The 24,428-nt window shown below is 36.2% G+C and overlaps 1 protein-coding gene across 3 annotated transcripts in view; it reads left to right on the forward strand.

The window, feature by feature from the left end:
- The window catches only part of TTC6 (tetratricopeptide repeat domain 6), a 222,465-nt gene that overhangs the window by 192,286 nt on the left and 5,751 nt on the right, over positions 1 to 24,428 (forward strand). For all 3 annotated transcript variants that reach the window (XM_059181956.1, XM_059181957.1, XM_059181958.1), the window contains 4 exons: positions 3,426 to 3,499; positions 14,130 to 14,340; positions 17,334 to 17,486; positions 18,251 to 18,421. In XM_059181956.1, coding sequence (XP_059037939.1) covers positions 3,426 to 3,499; positions 14,130 to 14,340; positions 17,334 to 17,486; positions 18,251 to 18,421 — 609 coding nt within the window. The remainder of the gene's footprint in view (positions 1 to 3,425; positions 3,500 to 14,129; positions 14,341 to 17,333; positions 17,487 to 18,250; positions 18,422 to 24,428) is intronic.

Here is a 24,428-nt window from a genome sequence, read left to right on the forward strand (position 1 = left end):
TTATATGTTCCTCTTTTCTTACTACAGCCACTCCACTCTGGCCTTTTGCTATTCCTTGGAAATGCCACGCTCCCTTCCTGCCTCAGAATCATCTTACAAGCTATTCCTTAAACATAAAATGCTCTTCCCACTGATCTGTTTGTGGTTCATACCTTCCTTTCCTTTCAGATTTCTGCCTAAATGTGGCCTCCTTAGTCAAAAAGACCATAGATTGATTAAAATGGAATTAAAAAAAATTAAAATAAACTCAAAATAAGTCTGGAAAGGGAAAGCAAAGGAACAGAAAACAGAGGAAACCAGAAGAAAACAAAAAATAAAATTTAGACCTAAATGTAACCATATCAGTGTTATATTAAATAGAAACAGTCAAGTATACCTACTAAAATAATGAGAATATCAGATTGGAATTTTTAAAAAACCTTAACTATAGGGGCACCTGAGTGGCACAATTAAGTGTCTGACTTGGCTTCAGCTCAGGTCTTGATCTCAGGGTTGAGAAATTGAGCCCCAAGTCAGCCTCCATGCTCAGTGTGGAGTCTACTTAAGACTCTCTCTCCCTCTCCTTTTGCTCCTCCCCACCTCTCTATCTCAAATAAATAAATATGTCTTAAAAAAAAAAAAAAAGCCCTAGCTATATTTGGACTCTAGGAAACATACTTTAAATATAATGAAAAAGTCTGGAAAAAAAAGCATGCCAGGCAAACGCTAATTAAAAGTTTAAAAAAAGATGTTTTTCTCAAAGTAAAGTGAAAAATATTAATTTGAAACTATTAATTTGAAACATTAAATTAAGAAAAAAATGCAGGTTGAGGAAGAACCAGTGAAAGAATATAAGACCTAATATTAAGAGGGCTAGATAAAAAAAAAAAAAGAGAGAGAGAGAGAAAGCAGAGTCTTAAAACCTGCATACGGAAAAATTTTTAGTGGGAGTGATTGATAAATAGTGTGGTTAAGTAGGACAAACACTGAAAACCTTTTAGTTAATTGAAAGTTGTATGTCCTACCTTCATAGGAACACACTGACCAGGAAGTAGAATGCAGCATTTAGACTGGCATTGTTTAGGAAGTTAATGGTTAAGCTGGTTGGCTTGAGAACATTTGTTTATCTCTTTGTCCTCTTGAAAACCTATCAGGAAAACAGTAAACGAATAAAAGGATATAATTCCACAAAGTTAAAGATAGTGGAGAAGAGCTCTTTGGGGCAACCAAAACTACCACTCAAGATTTTAATACCTCAAACTTAAAAATGAATGGGTAGCCAAGGAGCCTACACTTGAGGGAAGTGAAACAGAGACTAAAGCAAATAAATGCATTGCCATAGGTATATGGGATAGTGGCAGAAGGGGAGGTGTATGAAATGATGGTGTAAGATAGCTAAATATTATCCTATGTCAGAAGTTAAACATGATAGAATACTCATGTTATTAGAAATTTGAAGGTAAATAGCAGAACAAAACCTAGCAAGTTGTGAAAGCAATTGTCTTTGTGCAGTAGACTTGGGTACAGGGAGGAGGAGCAAGAGGGGGAGTGGGGCTCCTTATAAGCTTTGTACATTTTCGAGTTTTATTAGACCCTATGCATTGTAGCATTGTATATAAAGCTTACTTTGATAAGAATAAAAATAAATAAAGAACCAATACCTTTAGAGACAGTTTACCAATTACAAAATAAAGTTGGCCTTATGGAACAAGAACAATCAGTTGAGGGGATATGGGGACATGGCCGCTGTGTGTTGACCATGCCTTCAAGGGGATTGATAGTGACAAGAGTTAGAATGACAAGGCCAAGTGCAGTTTTGGGGGAGGGAGGATTGAAGGAAGGCACATTAGGGCAGAGCAGTGAGCCAATGATTAAAGATAGAGAAAGCCCCAGGACTATGGAGGAGCAAGTTTCCAGAGGAGACAGGGAGGAATAAAGTCAAGAGTCCACCTTCTGACACAGAAAGTGAGACAGTGTGGGTGAAGGTCTTTACAAATAAACTCATCAGTGGAGGGAATAGGAGTTGGGATTTCGCTTTGTATGTGAGTGACTTCATGTGGTTTGTTTTTTATGATCTCCATATTAGAGAAAAGATTCATGCAGACAAGAAAAACCATAAAAATTCTGTTAGCTTTATTCTAAGTAATGCTAACAGGAATCATTTATATCTATTGCTGATAATTAATGCCTAATTTCCATATAGCATAATAACAGTTATGTATGTAAAGTCAAGTTGCCATTTGTAAATTATATCTGATTACAAAATAAAACTTGGTATTCTCCATCTTTTAAGTTAGTAGTCACTCCACACAGCCCTCAAATTAATAAGAATGTTTGTAACGAATCTGACCCTTGTAAATTTGCCTCCATTTTAGCAAAATCAATCTTTGTAGGGCAGCTAGCTGGCAGCATATCTGGTTAGATTATATTTGAGTAGACAATAACTTGTTTTTTCCTAAATAGTTCCATTTAATATCAAAATATACTTGAGGAATCTAAATGGGGAGTCTGCAGTCACAGATTGGTCGATGTGATTCATACCCTCCTAGAGTCCTAGGAAGGCCTCGTAGAGTGTTAATTTGACCCTATTGCTCCCTCTTTCACACAAGTATTTGCAGAAATCTCATTCTACCCGCACAAGACAGCCAGCTTCCTCCCTGTGGCACAGCCTGGGAAGGTTGGTGGATGAAAGAGGAGCAAAGAGAAGGAAAGCGAAAGGGAGAAGGAGAAGGAGAGGGAGACCACCTATGAAGGTTAGCTCCTCTTCAGTGCCTAAGAGAGGACAGTGAGTGTTAGGGCCACAAAGTCAGGACCTTTTGTGGGCTTAGCATTTTTTATTCTCTTAACCTCCTCCTCCCCAGGGCCATTCAGGTCTATCCTAGCTGACTTCTCTAACTCAAAATCTTGGGGTTAGAGTTTACATTGCTTCCTCTCAAGAGCTTCTAGGATCTCTGGACAAAACAACATACTTCTTCCCAGAAGTGTGGATTACAAAGTAGGAGCAGCGTTAGTCAATCCACACAAACCACCCAGTTACACACTTTCCTGGGCCTAGGTGCCTGTTTGTCCTCTAAACATACACTGCCAAAACTTATCTCCAAGTGAATTTCCATTTCTATGTAGAAGGGGAAGTCTCTGGTGATGTGCACTGGGAAAAAACAATAAAAAGAAAGCAGATGAAGTAACTCATTACACAGAGCAGGGCAAAGCCACAGGGAAAGTGGAAACCAGTAGCATAAGATTCTGAGTGACTTTTCAGTTATGGGTTTCCTCTGTTCCATCCATTCTCATTAGCTGTGATACTAAAATGAAAAATAAAGTTTGAGGAAGATGTATATTTTAATGTTTGTGTTAAGTATATTCATGGTAGAATCAAAGTTAGAAGGAAGTTTAAGAAAGCACAAAAGATAATGTTACAAAATTAACAGTTTATAAAACTATTTCAGGATTTTAAACAAGCTGCACTGATAAGCAAGACTAATGTGAGCCTTTGTCAAGCAACTGCCATGTGCTATCACAGGTATGGAGTGCAATTTATGTTGATGTGAAAGCAGGTAGAACCATCATATTTATAATGATAGAAGAATAAAAGAAACAGGAAAATGTTGTGGAACTAAGAGTATAAAAATGGGGAGAGACACAAAGATTCCCTGTAGAGAAGTGGGGAGCCCCCCTGAGTGTGTCATTATAATAAATGATTTAGCCAAGTCTTCCAAGAAATAACTGCCTCATGGCATTGGGGAACCCATCTGATACAACCCCATTACTGGAAAGGACCTTGGTAATATACAGAATAAAATCATGCATAGCTTGAAATAGCTAAGAACAAAATAAAATTAATTAATTTTGTTCATAAAATGGAACTAACTTTTATAAAGCCTGTTTCCTGGAAGAGAGAGTGATTTCAAAACATAGTCTCAAGAAAATTTTGCATTTAGAAAACATAGTCGTAAATCTAAAACTAATTACAACAATACCAGTAAATATCCCCAAAATATAAGAAAATCTATAAAAAACTAATTACTTAAAACATTATTACCTGTTTCTGGGGTTATTATAAAAATAAGTAATGGGGCACCTGGGTGGCTCAGTCAGTTAAGCATCCTGACTCTTGATCTCAGCTTAGGTCTTGATCTCAGGTTTATGAGTTTGAGCCCTGTGTTAGGGGCTGTATTGGGGGCTACTTAAAAAAAAAAAAAGTTAGAGAAGGGGAGAAAAGAATAGGCTCAAATATAGATGACAATCGATTTAAAAGTTACTCAGATAATATGAGAGTAGGTAGATTTTGTTAACAGTAGTGTTTATGTTTCTACATATACATTTGGCATCTAAAACTTAGTTTCTGATCATTTTGCTTTAAAAAGCATAGAGATTTAGCCATGAAGATTTTTTGGTAGGATGAGATATATTCGATTAAGTGATAGTTTACAGTACTATTTTTCATGAAACAACAGCAATTAATTGGAGGAGAAACTTGGATATTCACAAATTATGTAAGCTAGGCTGTGTAAATATCCAGTTTAGAGAATAGAACATAGTTTGAATTATTTAGGAAATCAGCATTCTTTTTTTCCCCCCTTTAGGACACAGATAGTACAGCTACATTTTTCTTCGAAAGTCAGACTTTTAATTTTATGAACATAGTAATATAATAATTGCTACTTGTAAAAGGTGTCATTGAGGTAAAAAGCCTAAACGGGTCTCAGACATTTAATTTTATATAGAAAGCAAAACATAGTCACACCATTGTCTATATTAATCCAGGAACCTTTGTACAATTCATCTCTTTAGGTAATTGTCATTCTTAAAAAGAGATGGAATAATGATGACTGATGTGTTTGTTTTGGTGGGTGAGTGCAGACCAAAAATGTCTGAGGTCATTGTATTCTCTTAAAATTTAAAAAAAAAAAAAAAAAAAAAGACTCCAAAATTTCTCTCAGCCTCATTTTTATGTTTAGCAACTATTAGAGACAGTAAAGTTCTCTCTGTGTCAGTTCCTGAGCTCTTTTATGAAATGTAATCACTGGGTCTATATGGCAGAGCCTCCTTAAGCTGATACTGCTTTGCAATTCCAAATAACCCAACTTTCATCAGCCGACTGGAATCTCTATTGTCCTTTAATAAAAGTAGAATTTAAATCAACAGTAAAGCCCTGATAACTCACAGTCCCAATTCCATGTGTTTTAAGTTTTACTGAATTTAGCAATAAAGAATGTTTAGTGATTGGTTATATTTATTCCAGGAAAAGTATTTTTGCTTTTCAAGGTAAGCTATAATATGCTTATACCACAGCAGCTTGGTTTCTAAGTACTGAGATTCATTATTGATGTCTTATAGTGGGGAAAGTAAAAGTTTTCCCATTTGGAAAATTCAAAAAAAGGAATAAATCTTTAAATTTTAGGACTTTGATCTTTGAACTCATGGGGTTGCAGACTTTTGAAGTATGCCTTTGTATATATCTGGCTCTCACTCTTGTGGTTGCTAGGAGACAACATTCCTTAGGCTGAATATCCTACTTGTTGTCCAATTTGGTTACTAAGAGTGTTATGGTAGAGTTAATTTTTAGATCTCTTTGAGAAAGGCACTTTCAGATTTAAAAAAAAAAAAAATGCCACAGAGGGAAAGCCTGATTTACTCAGTAACACATCCTAGCCACTTTTTATCCCAGAATGTCTATTTAATGTCTATTTTGTTCTTTTTAATATTTGCATAAAGTAATTTTGAACCTTTGACTCTGCAAGCCACATTCTTTAGTATCGGGAGGTATTTATGATTTATTTGTACAACTCAGTAGGGCACATCTGGTCACGTATGTGATTAATTTGGAAAATGCAGTGGGCTTTTATGTCTGTGGCCTTGCCTGCACACTCAGCACATGGTCCATAGTTATGGACACTCTAATGATAACCATGCACCTTTCTCAGTGATCATATTATTTTATATTTATCAAAACACATTTTATTAAAAAAAGCTAATTTTAAATTTTTCATATTTGTAATTGATGCTTAATAATTTATGTCTTGGCTGGATATATATCCTGTTCTAGATACTTGACCACGTCCTCTGTTCTTTAACTGCCATGTGATTGTTTAACAAAGGCTTCAATCTAGGATTTTGTGTGATATCTACATATTCAAAAAAATGAGACTGCTTTTTCTAAGTTGCCTTTCTGTTTGTCTTTCTTTCTTTCTATTTGTAAGGGGGCTGGGAAGTCTCTGGTTTTGGCAATGTCACCTTCTCTGGACTTGATTTTTGTCATTGTCATCTTTGAAGAGGTTGCTATGTGTCTTTCAAGGTCTCTTTCTAACTTTAGGGTTTAATAATTATTTACTTAGTCTGAATAGATTAGATGCTCATTAAACTTTAGTGCTTATAGAGGAGTTAAGATAGCAGAGTAGTAGAGTGACCCGAAGCTTCTCTCATCCCTTGAACACAGCTAGATAGTTATCAAGTCATTCTGAACACCCAAGAAATCAATCAGAGGTCTGTGAAAACAAAAACTGCAAGTCCATAAGTAGCAAAGTGACCACCTTTGGAAAGTAAGAGATGTGGAGTTGACTTAGGGGAGATATGGCTGTGGATATATTTGTGGGGAGGGAGACTACTTACAGAGGGTGCCACAAAGTATTAGAAGCCGTGGAGTGCAAAATCTGGATGTTTAGTAGTCCACTGCCATGGAGGACATGCCTGGCTTAAAGGTGTTCAGGTGACAAAGTCAGGTAGAATCTCAGGACTGAAAGCATAGTCTGAAGATTCCCTGGGTTGAAAGAATGGGTGGCTCCAACACGCTGCACTGTTCCCAGGCATAGAAGTGGGGAAGTTTGGACACAGGCAGAATGAATGCAGGGTTCTGAGAGAAATTGGGGACACACGAGGGGTGATTGATTGCTCTTCCATGAGGGTGCACTGAAAAGTAGGGGCACAGACTTTCAGCTTGGAGGCTAAAGATCAGGGCACCACCATACTCATCTTGCCCAACAGCACCATTAGCCTTCAGGAAGCAAACCAATGCCACCCAGAGGAGGCTGGAGCTCCTTACACCAAGCCTCCCACCCCCATGCCGGAGGCACATTTCCACTGAAACAATTCAGCTAGAGAATCAGCACAACAGACCTCTCTCCTAGAGGACCAGCACAAACAACTAGCTGACACCATGTCTACTGATAATGACCAACACCAAGGAAATACAATTTTAAGGACATATTATGAACAACTAGATGCCAATAAATTAGTCAATCTGGAAGAAATGGATGCATTCTTGGAAATTTATGAACTACCAAAACCGAAACAGGAAGAAATAGAAACTCTGAACAAACCCATAACCACCAAAGAAATTGTAGCAGTAATCAAAAGCTCCCAAAAAACAAGAGTCCAGGGAGAGATGGCTTCCCTGGGGAATTCTACCAAATATTTAAAGAAGAGTTAATAGGACTCTTCTGAAGCTGTTTCAAAAATAGAAATGGAAAGAAAACTTCCAAATTCATTCTATGAGGTCAGCATTACCTTGATCCCAAAACCAGACAAAGACCCCAGCAAAAAGGAGAATTACAGACCAATATCCCTGATGAACATGGATACCAAAATTACTCGCCAGAATACTAATCAATAGGATCCAGTAGGACATGAAAAGGATTATTCACCATGACCAAGTGGGATTTATCCCTGGACAGGAAGGGTAGTTAACATTTGCAAATCAATTGACGTGGTATATCACATTAATAAAGCAAAGGACAAGAGCCATATGATCTTCTCAATTGATGCAGAAAAAGCATTTAACAAAATACAGCATCCTCTCAATTAAAACTTTCTCCACAGTGTAGGGATAGAGGGAATATACCTCAGTATCATAAGAGCCATCTACAAAAAACCCACAGCAAATATCATTCTCATTAGGGAAAAACTGAAAACTTTCCACCTAAGATCAGGAACATGACAGAGATGCCCACTCTTACCATTATTGTTCAATATAGACTAGAAGTACTAGCCTCAGCAATCAGACAACAAAAGGAAATACAAAGCATTTAAATTGGCAAAGAAGTAGTCAAATTCTCACTCTTCAGTGATGGCATGATACTTTGTGTGGAAACCCAGATGAATCTACCCCCAAATTACTGGAACTCAAACATGAATTCAGCAGTTACAGGATATAAAATCAATGCACAGAAATCAGTTGCATTTCTATACACCAATAATAAAGCAGCAGAAAAAAGAATCAAGGAATCAGTCCCATTTGCGATTGCACCCAAAACATTAAAATACCTAGGAATAAGCCTAACTAAAGAGGTAAAAAATCTGTACCCTGAAAACTACAAAGCACATATGAAGGAAATTGAAGAGGACAAAAAGGAATGAACAAGCATTCCATGTTCATGGATCGGAAGAACAGATATTGTTAAAATGCCTATACTACCCCAAACAATCTACACATTCAAAGTAATCTCTATCAAAATGCCACCAGCATTTTTCACAGAGCTGGAACAAACAGTCCTAAAATTTGTATGGAACCACAAGATGCTGAATAGCCAAAGCAATTTTGAAAAAGAAAAACAAAACTGGAATCATCACAATTCTTGATTTTAAGTTATATTACAAAGCTGTAATCATCAAGACAGTATAGTACTGGCACAAAAACAGACACATATATCAACAGAACAGAATCGATAACCCAGAAATTGTCCCACAACTATATGGTCAACTAATCTTGGACAAAACAGGTAAGACTATCCAATGGAAAAAGGACAGTCTCTTCAACAAATGGTATTGGGAAAACTGGACAGCAACATGCAAAAGAATGAAACTAGACCAGTTAGTTACACCATACACAAAAATTAATTCAAAATGGAGGAAAGACCAAAATTGAGACAAGAATCCATCAAAATCCTAGAGAAGAACATAGGCAGAAATCTTTCTGACCTTGGCTGTAGCAACTTCTTACTAGACATGTTGCTGGTGGCAAGGGAAACAAAAAAGCAAAAATGAACTACTGGGACTTCATCAAGATTAAAATCTTCTGCACAGCAAAGGAAACAACCAACAAAACTAAAAGTCAGCCTATGGAATGGGAGAAGATGTTTTCAAATGACATACCTGATAAAGAATTAGTATCCAAATTCTGTAAAGAACTTACTGAACTCAACACCCCAAAACCAAATAATCCAGTTAAGAATTGGGTGGAAGACATGAATAGACACTTTTCAAAGCAGATATCCAGATAGTTAAAGACACATGAGAAGACACTCAACATTACTCATCATCAGGGAAATACAAATAAAAACCATGATAAGATACCACCTCACACCAGTCAGGCTAAAATTAACGACACAAGAAACAACAGGATGTGGAGAAAGGGGAACACTCGAACTGTTGGTGGGAATGCAAACTGGTGCAGCCACTCTGGAGAACAGTATGAAGGTTCCTCAAAAAGCTAAAATAGGGGACGCCTGGGTGGCTCAGTTGGTTAAGCAGCTGCCTTCGGCTCAGGTCATGATCCCAGCGTCCTGGGATCGAGTCCCATATCGGGCTCCTTGCTCCGCAGGGAGTCTGCTTCTCCCTCTGACTCTGCTTTCCACTCTGTCTGCCTGTGCTCTCTCTCACTCTCTCTCTCTCACAAATAAATAAATAAAATCTTAAAAAAAAAAAAAGCTAAAATAGAACTACCCTATGATCCAGTAATTGCACTAATAGATATTTACCCAAAGGATACACAAATTCAGACTCAAAGGGGTACATACGTCCTGATTTTTAAAGCAGCATTGTCAGCAATAGCTAAACTATGGAGAGTCCATTTGTCCATCAACTGATGAATGGATAAAGAAGAGGTGGTGTACACACACACACACACAGACAGGAGTATTACTCAGCCATAAAAAAGATGAAATCTTGCCACTTGCACAACATGTATGGTTCTAGAGTATATTAAGCTAAGAAAAATAAGTCAGAGAAAGACAAATACCATATGCTTTCATTCATATGTGGAATTTAAGAAACAAAACAGATAAAACAGATGAGCATATGGAAAAAAAGTGAGAGGGAAACAAACGATAAGAGACTCTTAATGATAAAGAACAGGCTTGATGGAGGGGTGTGGGTGGAGCATGGTCTAGATGGGTGATGGGTATTAAAGAGGGCACTCAGTATGATGAGCCCTGGGTGTTGTATGTAAGTGAGGAACTACTGAACTATACTCCAGAAAATAATACTGCCCTGTAGGTTAACTATAATAAAAAATAACAACAACAACAACAACAATAACTATAGGCATGATAACTAGGTAGGTATGGAAAAATAGCTTCAATTATTGTCTTATTTTTTCTTTTAAAATTGATTAGTTTATACAAAAAGTGATACTGTATTTTATAAACCATATATTGGTATATGTACTCACAAAGATTTTTAATTTCCACCTGGGTATGAGTGGGGAAGTGTGTTTGATGCAGTTGGATGTCAATATACTAGAAGTATTTCAATGATATATAAGAAAATGATGAGAGAACTGAGATTGCTGTGGAAATTTCAGTTTGCTTAATCACCATAGGTATGCATGATAAGTAAATAATTTGCTGCTACACATAGATGGAAATACTGAGCACAACAACCTATCAGCTAAATGCATTTTATACAGAATCACTGCTGTCTAATTATTCTTGATAAAGAATTTGTTATCCAAAGTAATCTTGAGAAAGAGGAACAAAGCTGGAGGTATCACCGTCCCAGATTTCAAACTATACTACAAAACTGTAGTAATAAAAATAGTATGGTACTATCACAGAAGTAGACACATAGATGAATGGAACAGGATAGAGAACCCAGAAAGAAATTCATGTTTGTATAATCAATTAATCTACGCAAAAGAGGCAAGAATATACAATGGGGGAAAAGGCAGTCTGTTTTTGAGACAGATTCTCATAAATGCTGTTGGAAAAACTAGACAGCTACATGCAGAAGAATGAAACTGGACTACTTTATTACACATACACAAAAAGGAACTCAAAATAGATTAAAACCTAAATGTGAGACGTGAAACCATGAAAGTCCCAAAAGAAAACATAACCATAATCTCCTGGACACCAGCCTTGTGACTTTTTTTTTTTTTTGAAATGTCTCCTCAGGCAAGGGAAACAAAGGCAGAAACAAACTATGGAGAATACACCAAAATAAAAAGTTTTGCACAGCAAAAGAAACTATGAACAAAAAGAAAAGGCAACCTATTGAATGGGAGAAAGTATTTGCAAATGATATATCTGACAAGGGGTTAATATCTGAAATATGTAAAGAATTTATTCAACGTAACACCAACCCTCCAATAACTGGATTAAAATGGGCAGAGAACTGGTATAGATATTTTCCCAAAGAAAACATACAGATGGCAACAGGTACATGAAAAGATGCTCAACATCACTGATCATCAAGGAAATGTAAATTAAAACCACAAGGAGAAATGACCTCATACCAGTCATCTTAGTTGGTACCCAAAAAACAAGAAATAACAAGTGTTGGTGAAGATGTGGAGAAAAGGGAACCTTCTAGTGCACTGTTAGAATGTAAACTGGTACAACCAGTGTGGAAAACATTAAGGAGTTTCCTTAAAAAAAGAAATACTGTATGATCCAGTAATTCCATTATTTTACCCAAGGAAAATGAAAGCACTAATTTGAAAAGATCTATGCAACCATGTATTTATTGTGGCATTATTTATAATAGTCAATATATGGACGTAACACAAGTGCCCTTGGATAAATGAATGGGTAAAGATACAATACACACACCCAGACACACGCGGAACCAAACACACAAGCATGAACACAATGGAATTACTCAGCTATTAAAAAAAGAAAAGATCTTGCCATTTGCAACAACATAAATGGACCTAGAGGATATTATGCTACGTCCAATAGATCAGACAGAGAAAGGCAAATAGGGTATGATTTCACTTAAATGTGGAAATTGAAAGAACAAGACAAATGAGCAAACAAAAACAGAAACATCCTCATAAATACAGAGAACAGATTGGTGGCTACCAGTGAGGACAGGGGTGGATAATGAGAGAAATAGGCAAAGGGGAATGAGAGGTACAGAGGAAAAGATCTCTGTAAACAGAACACAACCTCAGGCATTGTTACTCTTATTTAGTGAACTTTCACCTCTCCACTAGTGCCAGTTATCAGGAGAGAAGCACAATTTCACTCTAAGCTACTGAGGGAAATAAACCTATGTTTTCTTAGTAACAATCCACAGAGAACTTAACAGATACAATTGGCTCATATACATGAGTGTTCACTTTCTGCCTGTCTGAATTATCAGAGGCCAAGTTTTCCTGGTATTTCACTGCTGCTTCTTGTACAGTTTTCTGGCAGAACACTTGATGCCCCACCTTTGGGTAGTGTTTGCCAAAACATGGAATAAATATCGTAAGTACCTCAATTATTCTTCATGGCTTAGACAGGCATTAAAAATATTCAATCACATTGTGAGATATTGGAGTGCTTTTCAATTTCAAAATGAGTTCTTTCTCAAACCTTCTGAATATGTCAAGGAGAAAGTCTCAGCTAAAAGCTAGTCTTTCTGTCTTTCCTACATTTTCTAAGAGATGGTCCAGCCCTCAGGTTCAGTTTTCTACAGACTACTGTAGTATCCAACACCAATACTTGTTTATTTTTATGGTTGCTTTCTGTTTATGGTATTAAATAAATAATTTTATAGTTATGGGATTGAAATTGTTTTTTGAAATAAGTAAAATGGTGATTTGACTTAAAGAAAAATATTCAGTAAATGATAGTATAGGTAGAACATAGGGCAACTGTCACCAAGGAGGGGCTGAAGTTTGGGAAACAGTACTTTAAGGAATATTCCTGAATAATATCTAGGAGATGACAGTCTCTAGAACAGTTTCCCTTGGTTCCATGTATTTTATAAAGGAAAAATTTGTAAAGTAGTGATGCATCTTGTTAAATTTTGAAGCCTTTTTGAGAAAGTAATGAAGGGAGTGGGAGAAGATGATAATCTTTATTGAGCATTTCTTTACTAAATGGTTTTCACACATGCACATTTGTTTCCCATAACAGCTTTGAACAATTAGGATTAATTTGCACATTCAGGTTTAGCTCTGAGCGTCACACCTTCCTTCTGACTACACTACTGAGATATAAAATCTTGCGCACCAACTGCAGGCATGTCAAAGGTGAAGAATGTGAGGTAGAGATGACTGTGTGGAAAAACGTGAAGTTTGGAGTTGTTGACCCAAGTCTGAATCTTAGATACATGCACTGCTGAACCTCACTACGCCGTTTACCGTGTTATTTTCTATGTGCGAACTTTCTGAGCCATTGTCTTTCAATATATAAAATGTAGAAAAGTATGACTAGCTTAGGAATTGGTGGAGGGATTGAGTGAAAGAGCATAGTTACCGTAAAGCATTTAGCACAGTACCTGGTAAGTTAGCAGTTACTCAGTGTTAGCTCCCTTGTTCTAGTTTTTAAAAAAGATCCTAGATGTTCTCTGTGCCAGTTGAGACTGAATGTAATTATTAGATACACATACAAGATGGAAAAGTGACTCTCTCTGGCCATGAGCAAATGATTGATTTGTTCTCTAGCCCTCACTCCCCAAGAGAATAATGATGAGAGAGAGAGAGTTATCATTTAGTCACATCTATTCGTAACTTAATAAATCAAATGCATTTTCCTTTTTTTCTTTTCTCCTTTCCTGGTGTCCACAAAAAGTGTTTGCCTTTATAAAAGATCTGAAGTAAGGCCTCCTATATGATGAAAATTTGGTTCCTTTCATTGTATGAGGAAATATTAAATACATAAATGCACTTACTTTATTCTGATTTAAATAGTATATTTCATCAATCAAATAAGTTCATGAATGCTATTCAGACATTTATAGTTCTGAAAAAAGAACTCTAAAATATCATCCCAACACATTCTGTTGTAAAAATGGCTCTTACCTCCCTCTTCCCTGTCACCAAAATCTTCAAAGACCCTGTCAGACTTTCTTAGGTTAGATGAACTTACTTCCTATGATAGATAATAAAAAAAAGTGAAAGTTTTTTTTTATAAGGGTCAAAGCAAATCTTCATGAATAAATTATGTATAGAAAAGTACTTAGAAAATTCACTAGAAAGGATCAATATTTTCATTTATTTTCAGAAATAAAGAGTTTGAAGAAGCTGTTGATTTCTTCACTTGGGCTCTTAAAATTAATCCATGTTTTCTGGATGCTTATGTTGGACGGGGAAATTCTTACATGGAATATGGTCATGAGAAAGCCACCAAACAAGCACAGAAGGACTTTCTGAAAGCATTGCACATTAATCCAACATATATAAGCGCCAGAATTAGCCTGGGTTATAATTTGCAGGTAACGTTATATAACAATATATTAGCCCATAAAAACACCTTTTGGACAAGAGAAAGACTATATTTAGCCCTTTAGTGGTGATAGGGATATATATTCTTTCTTTGGCTGTGTACATTTTACCTTTCCCTTACTATCAGTATCCAGATCAGAGCTTCCAAAAGGGTTTATTAGTTAGAGGGAGCCTGCCTGGGGACCATATCCAGGGACCTGAACTACTAGTGAAGTGTGGACCCTCTGAACCCGAGTTTTCTTAATGCTTTACCTGACCCCCACACTTACAGACAACTTTTGAAATTTGCCTGATGAGTTTCACATATGAGAATGTGGCTAACATTTGTTTCACTAACTTATACTTGGGCCCCATAGGTATTGTCCTGTTGAATTAATGACAAGCTAGAGAGAAAAACACTGTACAAAAGTTTTGAAGTGGCTTTTAGCCATGCAGTGGGTCAGACAACCACTGTACAGGGATTTAGGTCATCTTCCAGATGGCAGGGAGCCTATCCTGGGAAGGCAAGAGACCAGGTGTTTGTCCTTTCAGCAAGACGGGAGAGCATTACTCTGTTACCAAGTAGGTCTCTGAGTGATTTCTGGAACACTCTGACCTGACACATGCACTCACCAACCTATTTGCATTAATAAAATTTTTAGTGACATTCTTTGAATAAAGTGCTAAGTGTGTTATATTTTCCATGAGGAGGAACTGAGTAATTTTAAATCTTCTTCTTTTTTTAATATTTAAAATTTTAGACAATGGGCTAAAAATGTGCTCAAATTATCATAATCTGCAGAAATTTTTGTTAATAATCTGCAATTAAAGTTGATTTTTTTTAAATTTGTAAATGAGTTAGAATTGGTGGTTATAGTGAGGTATGCCCAAGAACTCATTAATAAGGGAAACAATTTGTTCACCCTCTGAGACTTAAGCATAAAATTAGCCATTATTAGATTACAGTAGAAATTTATAAAGTCAATTGGAAGAGACAGGATGACTCCCAAAGCTGTAAGAGCTAACTGCAATCCAATGAAATGTGTCAAAATCATCATTCATTGCATTCAGTAGGCATTTTACTGAGCCCCTAAGATAGGGGCCTAGGGATACAGCAGTGAACCAAATATACTTGGTTCTTAAAGAGTTTACTACTTAGTAGAGAGATGAGTATCAAGCAATCATATGAAGTTATTTAATTATACTCGTGATACAAAGGAAAAGGATGGGTTTTAGAACAACTTGTAACAAGGAAACTCAGATTTGTTTAAGGGGAAGAGAGAACTTTTTGAGAAATTAACATTTAAATTGAGTGTGACAGACTGGTAATCAGTCAGACTTAAGAGTTGGGACTAAGACCCAGTGAACAACCCATTCGAATGTCTTATGAAAGAGAGGACCCAAATATTGGAGTAGGACAGGCTAGAAAGTACAAAATGACTGGAGGTGAAGGCTTTGCAGGCCAGTTAGAAATGTCAGTATAGGGGCACCTGGGTGGCTCAGTGGGTTAAGCCTCTGCCTTCGGCTCAGGTCATGATCTCAGGGTCCTGGGATCGAGCCCCACATTGGGCTCTCTGCTTGGCAGGGAGCCTGCTTCCTCCCCTCTCTGCCTGCTGCTCTGCCTACTTGTAATCTCTCTCTCTCTCTTTCTCTGTTAAATAAATAAATTAAATCTTAAAAAAATAAAAGAAATCCAGTATAATTAACCAAAGCAATGACATCAGATTTTTGTTTTATGAAGATGTCACTTGGTATGTATCAACCTGAAAGAAGACTGAGAAACACTCAGTAGGAAGAAGGATTGAATCAGGAAAGAAAGGACTGAAAAAAGAGAGTTAGAGCGTTTCATCCAAGTTCTGCCCAAGGGAAAGACTAACCATTTGTTCAACAAATTCTTACAGATTTCCCTACTATGTGCCTCATACTAGCGATATCGAGGTTAGCCAAAAAGGATTTCAGGAACAGATGACAGATATCCCATTGTGAGGCTGTTTGCAGCTTAATATTCTTATATTCCTTGTTTCTCCACTGAATTTCTTATGGCAGTGTTGATTTTCACGTAATTCGCCCAGAGGGAGAAGATTTGCCTCTTAAAGAACAGTGTGTAAAGAACTGTTAAAGAACAGTGTTAAAGAACAGTGTGTAGTTATCTTACTAGTTTTATGCAAGAGTCACTGGGCTCTGTTTGGTTAATGTGACTCAGCTTCTCAGCTTCTGAGATTCTGGTAAGGTAGATTTTTAGCCTATGCATACAAAGGACAGACTCTGGACTCAGTGCATTTATCAACTCACTACCTTACACTGATGAGGTGTTCAGTTGCTACCTGGTCTTCTCTAGGAAATACTCAGATACCTTTCAATTAACAGTGCCCCTCTCCTAACTTTTTTCTTGTTTTCCAGTTGGTGCTAAAGTTTGTATATACAGAAACTTGGCAGATTTAAATGCATTTTCCATGGACTATGTATAGGTACCCTAAAATTCCAGATGCTGGTACAGTTTATCAAAATAGGTTTTACACCATTATTTTTTCTCTTATTTATTAAACACATTTATTTTATTATATTCAATATATATATAAACATTATATATGTATATAAAATGTTTAACTGGAGATTCAATGCCAGGCAGTAAATACAATCTCTACCTATTGTGCATGGATTTCAGTGTAAATTTTGTGGTTGTGATTGTCAGAAACATCAGTGTTTCATATAGTGGCCATGACTTTATGGTGGCCATGATTTTATATTGTCCAAGACTGGCATAAGAGATGACTCTGACAATTAGATTTATTTTGATTAATTAAAATGTTAGCATAAATACTCAGAGGTAATTTAGTCAATTGAATGCACTCAGAGTACAGTCTACTTCCTTGTTTAAAATAGGTTAGATTTAGCACAATATAAATTTACCCTTACTAAAGGCTTTATTTGATTAGGTTAGAACCATAAACATTTGTCATGTTATGGACAATTTCCTACTTTATGTAAATGAAAAATTTTCTAGGCCCAAGGAAAATTCCAGAAAGCTTGGAATCACTTTACCATTGCCATAGAAGTTGATCCAAAATGCTATTTAGCCTATGAAGGAAGAGCCGTGGTCTGTCTTCAGATGGGTGATAATTTTGCTGCAATTCAAGACATTAATGCTGCCATAAAGGTAAAAATCCCCTTAGATGATATTATCATTAGCATCAATTAACACCATTAATGAATAGCATCATTCATAAGTTCTCTGTAACTTTTTAAAGTAACTTGTAGGGAAATAATATTTGTATTTTTTCCAGGAGATTCCCAGAATAAATAATTTTTATGGCTTGCCAATTTTATAACTTAAGTACATTTAAAATCTGAAATACAAACTCATGATAAATGTTGATTCCTCTCAGTAAATGTAATTTATAGTTTCATGGGACATCAATATTATTTTGTCATAAAAATGAATGCAAAACACCAAAGCCTCAGGTTTTGTATACAGTGACAGAAAACCTTTTCTTCTAGCTTTTGGATTCTGTTTCTGTATAAATAGGCAGATTTTGTAATTTTTACTTGCCAAAAAAAGAAAAGAATGGGAAGATGATTGCTACTACCTAGGACAAATAAGCATGTTAACTATTTAATTTATTCTCTAATATCACTGAGTCAAACAGATAAGCTTCCTGCCAACCGCGTCTATCCTTTCGAAAGGAACTGAGTATAGCAGTAAGATTATTTGTTTTATTGCAACCAAATCAACAAAGGTTTGACACTGAATCAACTTCACACCAAGCCCTTTCTCAAAATATTTGCTCTAATGGGGTTTCACCAGCACTATAAAATTACTGGTTTCCTACAAGTAGATTTCATAACATTCATTTTTACAGACATGAAATTGGGGATAAATACTGTTCCTAGATACTAAATACTCATACTATTATATTGCAGATCAATACGACAGCAGAATTCTTAACAAATCGTGGTGTGATTCACGAGTTTATGGGTCAAAAACAGAATGCAATGAGAGACTATCAAGCAGCAATTTCTCTAAACCCCACATATTCACTGGCTTACTTTAATGCAGGAAACATCTATTTTCACCACAGGCAGTTTTCCCAGGTAATGTGTTTTCCTTAACATTTTCTTTTTGACACTAAATGCTTTTTTTGTTATATATAATTTCCAAAGAGCAATCCTTATGTCACAGGCTAATCATTTATTAGCTCTTTTTAACAAAGTTCTTTTTCCTAAGAGTGTTTGTAATTATTTATTACATGTTCACATTTCTATGGATTTATTCTCCTCATTATCATCAACCATTCAACACTTGTCCAGTAAACATTGCTCTGGACTTTCCCCAAGTGTGGGCCATTGCCTTGTTGTCCATTATTGTCAGCTTCTGGCCTAAAATTCTTTCTCTCTGTGCCCCCACTTAGACAAATCTCAGACTTCCTTCAAGAATCTTTTTCACTGATGTGATTATCAAACTCATCTTAATTGCTAACATTTCTCAATTTCAGTCACATGAGCATTTGACTGGGAGTGAGGAGGTAAGGATATCAGTTCTGATTATATAACATCTTAATCTTTTCAGAATGTCTGAAATGAAACTATTGGGTTATTAGATGATATTTTTTATATTTTGAATTTATTTTATTTGAGCTGTAATGCACTTATATAATTCAAACTCAACTTCAACTTTTTATTTATATTCACTCTTTTGTTCTTTATCTTCAACTTATCTTGCTCTTTGTCTATCCTTGAGTCAGAAGTTTAAATCTTTTTTTTTTTTTAAAGATTTATTTATTTATTTATTTGATCAACACAGAGAGATCACAAGTAGGCAAAAAGGCAGGCGGGGGGTGGGGGGAAGCAGGCTTGCCGCTGAGCGGAGAGCCCTTATGTGGGGCTCGATCCCAGGACCCTGGGATCATGACCTGAGCTGAAGGTATAGTCTTTAATCCACTGAGCCACCCCGGCGCCCGAGTCAGAAGTTTAATTCATTTATTGTCACCCTTTAATTTGTACTGTGATGAGTGTTAAGTTTAGGCCATTTCCCTAACTACTGCTTCTAGCAGTATCCTATGTATTTCAGTCTGTAATGTTTTTTATTTTTGTTTTCCTAAAATGTTACATATGAAATGTTATTTCCCCTTTGAATAAATTAATGGGACACTTAAAATGTTCAGGTGGAAAGGCTTTACATTTTCTAATTTTGGAGTTTATTGAGTTTTAATGTGTTCTTGTACATGCCAACTTAAAAAAAAAGTACTCCAGGGGACTTTTCAAAAAAAGAATTTCTGCTATAAGGATATAGAGTTAAAAATATCCATATAAGACTTACCTTATAAATTATGTTTTTAATTTAGCCTGTATTCACGCTTGTTTTCCATTTGGTTTATTTTGGAGTGGGAAAGGTTTAAATTAGTGTGCCTTCTATAATTTTCTTTACATCTCTTGTAATTTCTGCTTTATGGACAGTGCTGCCACATTATTATTTTATGTACGGATATTCAAATACATTACATGTGCATTGTGAATGCATTTCAAATGCCCTCTGTTTCTTTAAAATGCTCTTGGGTATAAATTCACTTTCATCTGATACAAAGATCATAACCTCTGATTTCAAATGGTTTGCTTTTGCCTGATATTCCTTTGCCCTTCCCTTTATTTTTAATGTTCAGAATACTTTATTTCCAGCTCGTGTCTCTTTTATACAGAATACAGTTACATTTTGCTTTAGATGGCAATTTGAAAATACTTAGCTTGTAATACTACTACTAATAATAATAATCATAAAATAATTTTGGCATGGTTGATTTAGTTCTGTTATTTAATGTCACAGTATATTTATATTTGATGTATTTTAGTCTGTGGTTTACTTTATTTAATTATTTTTAAAGGATTTCTGATATTTAGGAAGGTTTATAGCTTTGTTTTAATGATTACCTTTATAAAGGTAATCTTTATACTCTTAGTTCCTTATTTCTTTAGTTTTTCTATTACAAACAACAATAAAATAATCATTTAATGTTTTCTTCCCTTATTCCTCCCTTTCATCTGTTTGTTGATTTTAGTTAATAGTATTCTCTTTTCTAAAAAATACTTATCTTTTTTTAGGGGCTCCTGGGTGGCTCAGTTGTTAAGCATCTACCTTTGGCCAGGTCATGGGCCCAGGGAGAGCCCTGTGTCAGGCTCCCTGCTCAGCGGGAAGCCTGCTTCTCCCTCTCCCACTCCCCCTGCTTGTGTTCCCTTTCTTGCTGTCTCTCTCTGTCAAATAAATATATAGAATCTTAAAAAATTAATATTTATATTTTTATTCTTAAATGTGTTACAGTGTCAGTTGGTGCCAGCTGTCTATTCTGTCTCTACTCTCCCGTTTTGTTGTGAGTTTCATTATTCCTCTACCACCAAAGGACTTAATATTTGCATACCATTTTGTTACCCATATTTCACATGTTAGTCTTAGTTCTCCAGTTAAGTATATTCAGTTCTCATCTCTAGGCTTTTTGCCAAAGTTTCCCTCCTGACCACTCATTTCTCAGTTGCCTGATACTGATCTTCTAGCAGAGTCCTGAGAAAGGGCTCATGAGAACAATATTCCTTGAATTTTTTTTATGTTCATAGCTGTTTGCCTGCAGTGTTTACAACTTAAGGCAGCTTGTCTGGGTTTAAAATTCTGACTCACTTTTTCTTTCCTTGAGTGTCTTAAGTATTGTTTCGCTATATTCTGGTGTATGTTGGTGTCAAAATATGATCTTTTTGTTGCAAACCTGACTTTCAATTCTTTTATCCGTGACTTCTTTTTGTCAAGATCATCAAAGATTTTTTTTAAGTAAAAAGTTTTGCCAAAGTACGTCATAGTACACAGTGTGCATTTTCAATATGTAGATTTCAGAAAAGTTTTATTGAATTCAGTATAAAATGTTTTTGTTTCATTTTTCTCTTCATTGTGAATGAATGCCAATTATTATATCTAAGATGTCCTTTGACTTCTATATACCAATTATTTTTTCTAATGTTTTCTATCTCTTAGGTTTTGTTTCATTTTTTTTTTTTTTCCTTTTTCACATCTCTCTTCTAAATCTCTCCTGTGTTCTCTGAAATCTCCATTATCCCTTGTGGACTTTATAGATCAGGTTTCTTAAAAAAATTTTTTTCCCCTAGTTTCATCTCATTCCCATGTCAAACCTTCCTGGCCGCCTCATTTCTGACAAGATCCTTCATCACTGATTTATTTTTTCTCAAATGCAATTGTTCCTTTAACAATTTTTTTCTAGTTCATTTGGAAATGTTATATTATAATTTTTATCTATGTTGTAGCAATACTTTTTTTAATCCGGTGAGTTTTTATTTTCTTTCCAAAAATTAAGCTATGATTTTTCATCCTTGTTTTTGCAATGAAGGCAGGCAAATTACTTTTCTGTTACATTTGGATGAAATAAATTTTGTTCCTTGTCAAATAGCAGATATTCTTATGAGAAGCAGGGTGATGAGCCATGATAACTCCAACCTGTGCTCCGTTTGATGCTATGGCAAAGGACTTTACAAAATGTCCTCTCTAGCCTAGCTAGTCTGGGAAGGCTTCTACCACAAGCTCTGTGTTTTTCAGAACTTTCCACAATCCTTGCCTTCAAAGATAATGTATTCATTTTATCTTATTTTTATTTTTTAAGGATTTTATTTATTTATCTGACAGAGAAGGAGTGAGAGAGCACAAAGGTGGTGGGAGCAGCAGAGGGAGAGGGAGAAGCAGTCTCCCTGCTGAGCAGAGAGCACAATGGAGGGCTTGATCTCAGGACCCTGGGTTCTGACCTGAGTTGACTGACTGAGCCACCCAAGCACCACCCCTGATGTACAAATTTTAAAAAGGCTTGGGTTTTTTGTTTTTTGGGTTTTTTTTTTTTTTTTTTTTGCTTGCATTTTCTGAGACCTGTAACCTCTGTGTTCTCTTGTGCCACCAATACTGCCACCAGATCCCTTAATAAAATGATCCATTGAGTCATCTTTAACTACCAAGAGGCTATGGTTCTTGCCTTTATTTTGCTGGAAAAGTTTAGCAAATATTTCCTTATACCACTTAGCTCTTCATTCCTTCAATCTCCGTATATTTATAACGTACCTGCCATGTATGAGGCATTAATAATACCCTGAGAGTATGGAGTTAAACAACATAGACTTTTTTTTTTTTCTGATGGAACTTACTTCTTATTGGAGGAACAAATAGAAAACAAACAAGAAAATAGTAGTAGTGACGAAGATCGAAGGCAGTCTCACAGAAGCATGATTCTATCAGTGCGAGCCTATGTGCGGGACTGAGACTATTGCCTGGATAGGTAAGTATAGGTGGAGAGAAGCGGTTTAAGGAGCAAGCTCTGGGGATAACACCAATGTTTGAGAGTGGAACAGAGAGGAGATGCCAGAGAGTAGACTGAGAAGAGAGCATCCAGCCAGGCTGATGGGAAGAAAAGCAGGACAGTATGATAATACCTTGAGAATAATGTGCTTGAAGAAGGGAAAAGTGTCCTGTGTCGAGCGCGGCTGGGAAAAAAGGAAAGTCAAGGAAGAGGGCGTTGGAGGAAGTCACTGATGATTTTGGCAAGAACGTTGTTGCGGCCGTGGTGAATCAGAGACTTAGATAGGTAAAGGTTGTGGAGGAAATATGAGGTGAAGAATTCAGCAGTTCAGCTGGTCAGGAGGTCCTGTGAAGAGAAGTCATGAAATGAGAAGTAGTGAAATGAGGTAGAGTGTGGTAAGAAGTTCTCTTAATTTTGTAAATATGAAGGATAGTGATTCATGCTCCGTGTTAATAAAAAATGTAATAGAAAAGAAGAAATTGTTGGGACAGAAGGAAAGTGGCAGGGATGATTAGAATCAAAATCTTAGAGAACTGAGGTTAAAGTTTGGAAGTTTCTGGGGTGGTCTTTGAAGGGAGCAGGACACGTTATCGATTACGCCATGGGGGAAGGCAGAGACTTGGGGCACAGTTGAATGCAGACAGAACTTTTTTTTGGAGAAAATGGCTCTGTCCCCTGCTCCCCACCTCCTCAACCTTTGTTTCTAACTGTTCTGGAAGGAAGATTTAGGGGCAGGAAGAAGGGTCCCTCAATACATCAAATAATCTCTAGAAGGTTCAAACCTAGATATGTTCTGGCTTCTTTCAGCATTAGTTAGTGACTTAATAATTTTAAATCACTTTTGGATGAGTCACGTGCATGCATCATGAACTATGAGTGACATTACAAAGATAACTGGATCTGCTTTTTAATTAATTACAGATATTAGGGCATTAGACCAATTGTTAAAAAATCAAGACCGTCATTGTGGTAGGTGTCTTTGGACTTGAACTGCATCACAACCATTACTCCTATACTTCAAGTTACTTCATGAAATGGATAGGCTTTTATTTTCTCAACAATATATTTTGGAAGCTATAAGAAAAACTTACATTTTTCACAGGCACATTATTGTGCGTTACTGAATTTTATCTTAGCTGAGGTAGGCACTTACTCCTACCTGATTGAAGTCCTGGTTTTGTGATGTAGAATAGCGTGGCCTTTATTGATCATTTACTGGTTAATTAAAATGAAGCCTAGCATGGAGCACTGGGTGTGGTGAAAAAATAATTAATACTGTTATGCTGAAATAAATTAATTAATAAAAAAATGAAGCCTAAATTACTTTTTAGTCTTGGCCCTGCTTGGAGTCATTTCCTTGCTTCATTTCTGATGATTCTGAGTCCAGTCTTCTGTCTGCGAGTGAATTTTCTTTAAGACCTTCACAGGAGGATGTCAGTTCTGCCATCCCCTTACCAGATCCTTGTACCACACTTCGCTGGCGCGTTGAATAGTTCCATTCAAAAATGAGATGGGTTACACAATCTTGAACGAATTGCCTCTTAAAAGTCAGAGGCAGCAAAATTCATGGAGAATTGCCTTAGGATAGATGGATATTTTGTATATACTTCATATACTAACCTCACTTAATCCTAAAAGCAAAACTGGAAGTAGAGTTCTAGTTGTTATTTCCATTTTACAGACAGGAAAACTGGGGACAAAAAGAGCTTTATCTACTCACCCAAGACATAGAGATGACAAGTGGTAGAGCCAGGATTTGAACCTAGAAA

Source organism: Mustela lutreola, chromosome 7 (genome assembly GCF_030435805.1).
Source record: "Mustela lutreola isolate mMusLut2 chromosome 7, mMusLut2.pri, whole genome shotgun sequence".
In the NCBI taxonomy this organism is placed as follows: Eukaryota; Metazoa; Chordata; class Mammalia; order Carnivora; family Mustelidae; genus Mustela; species Mustela lutreola.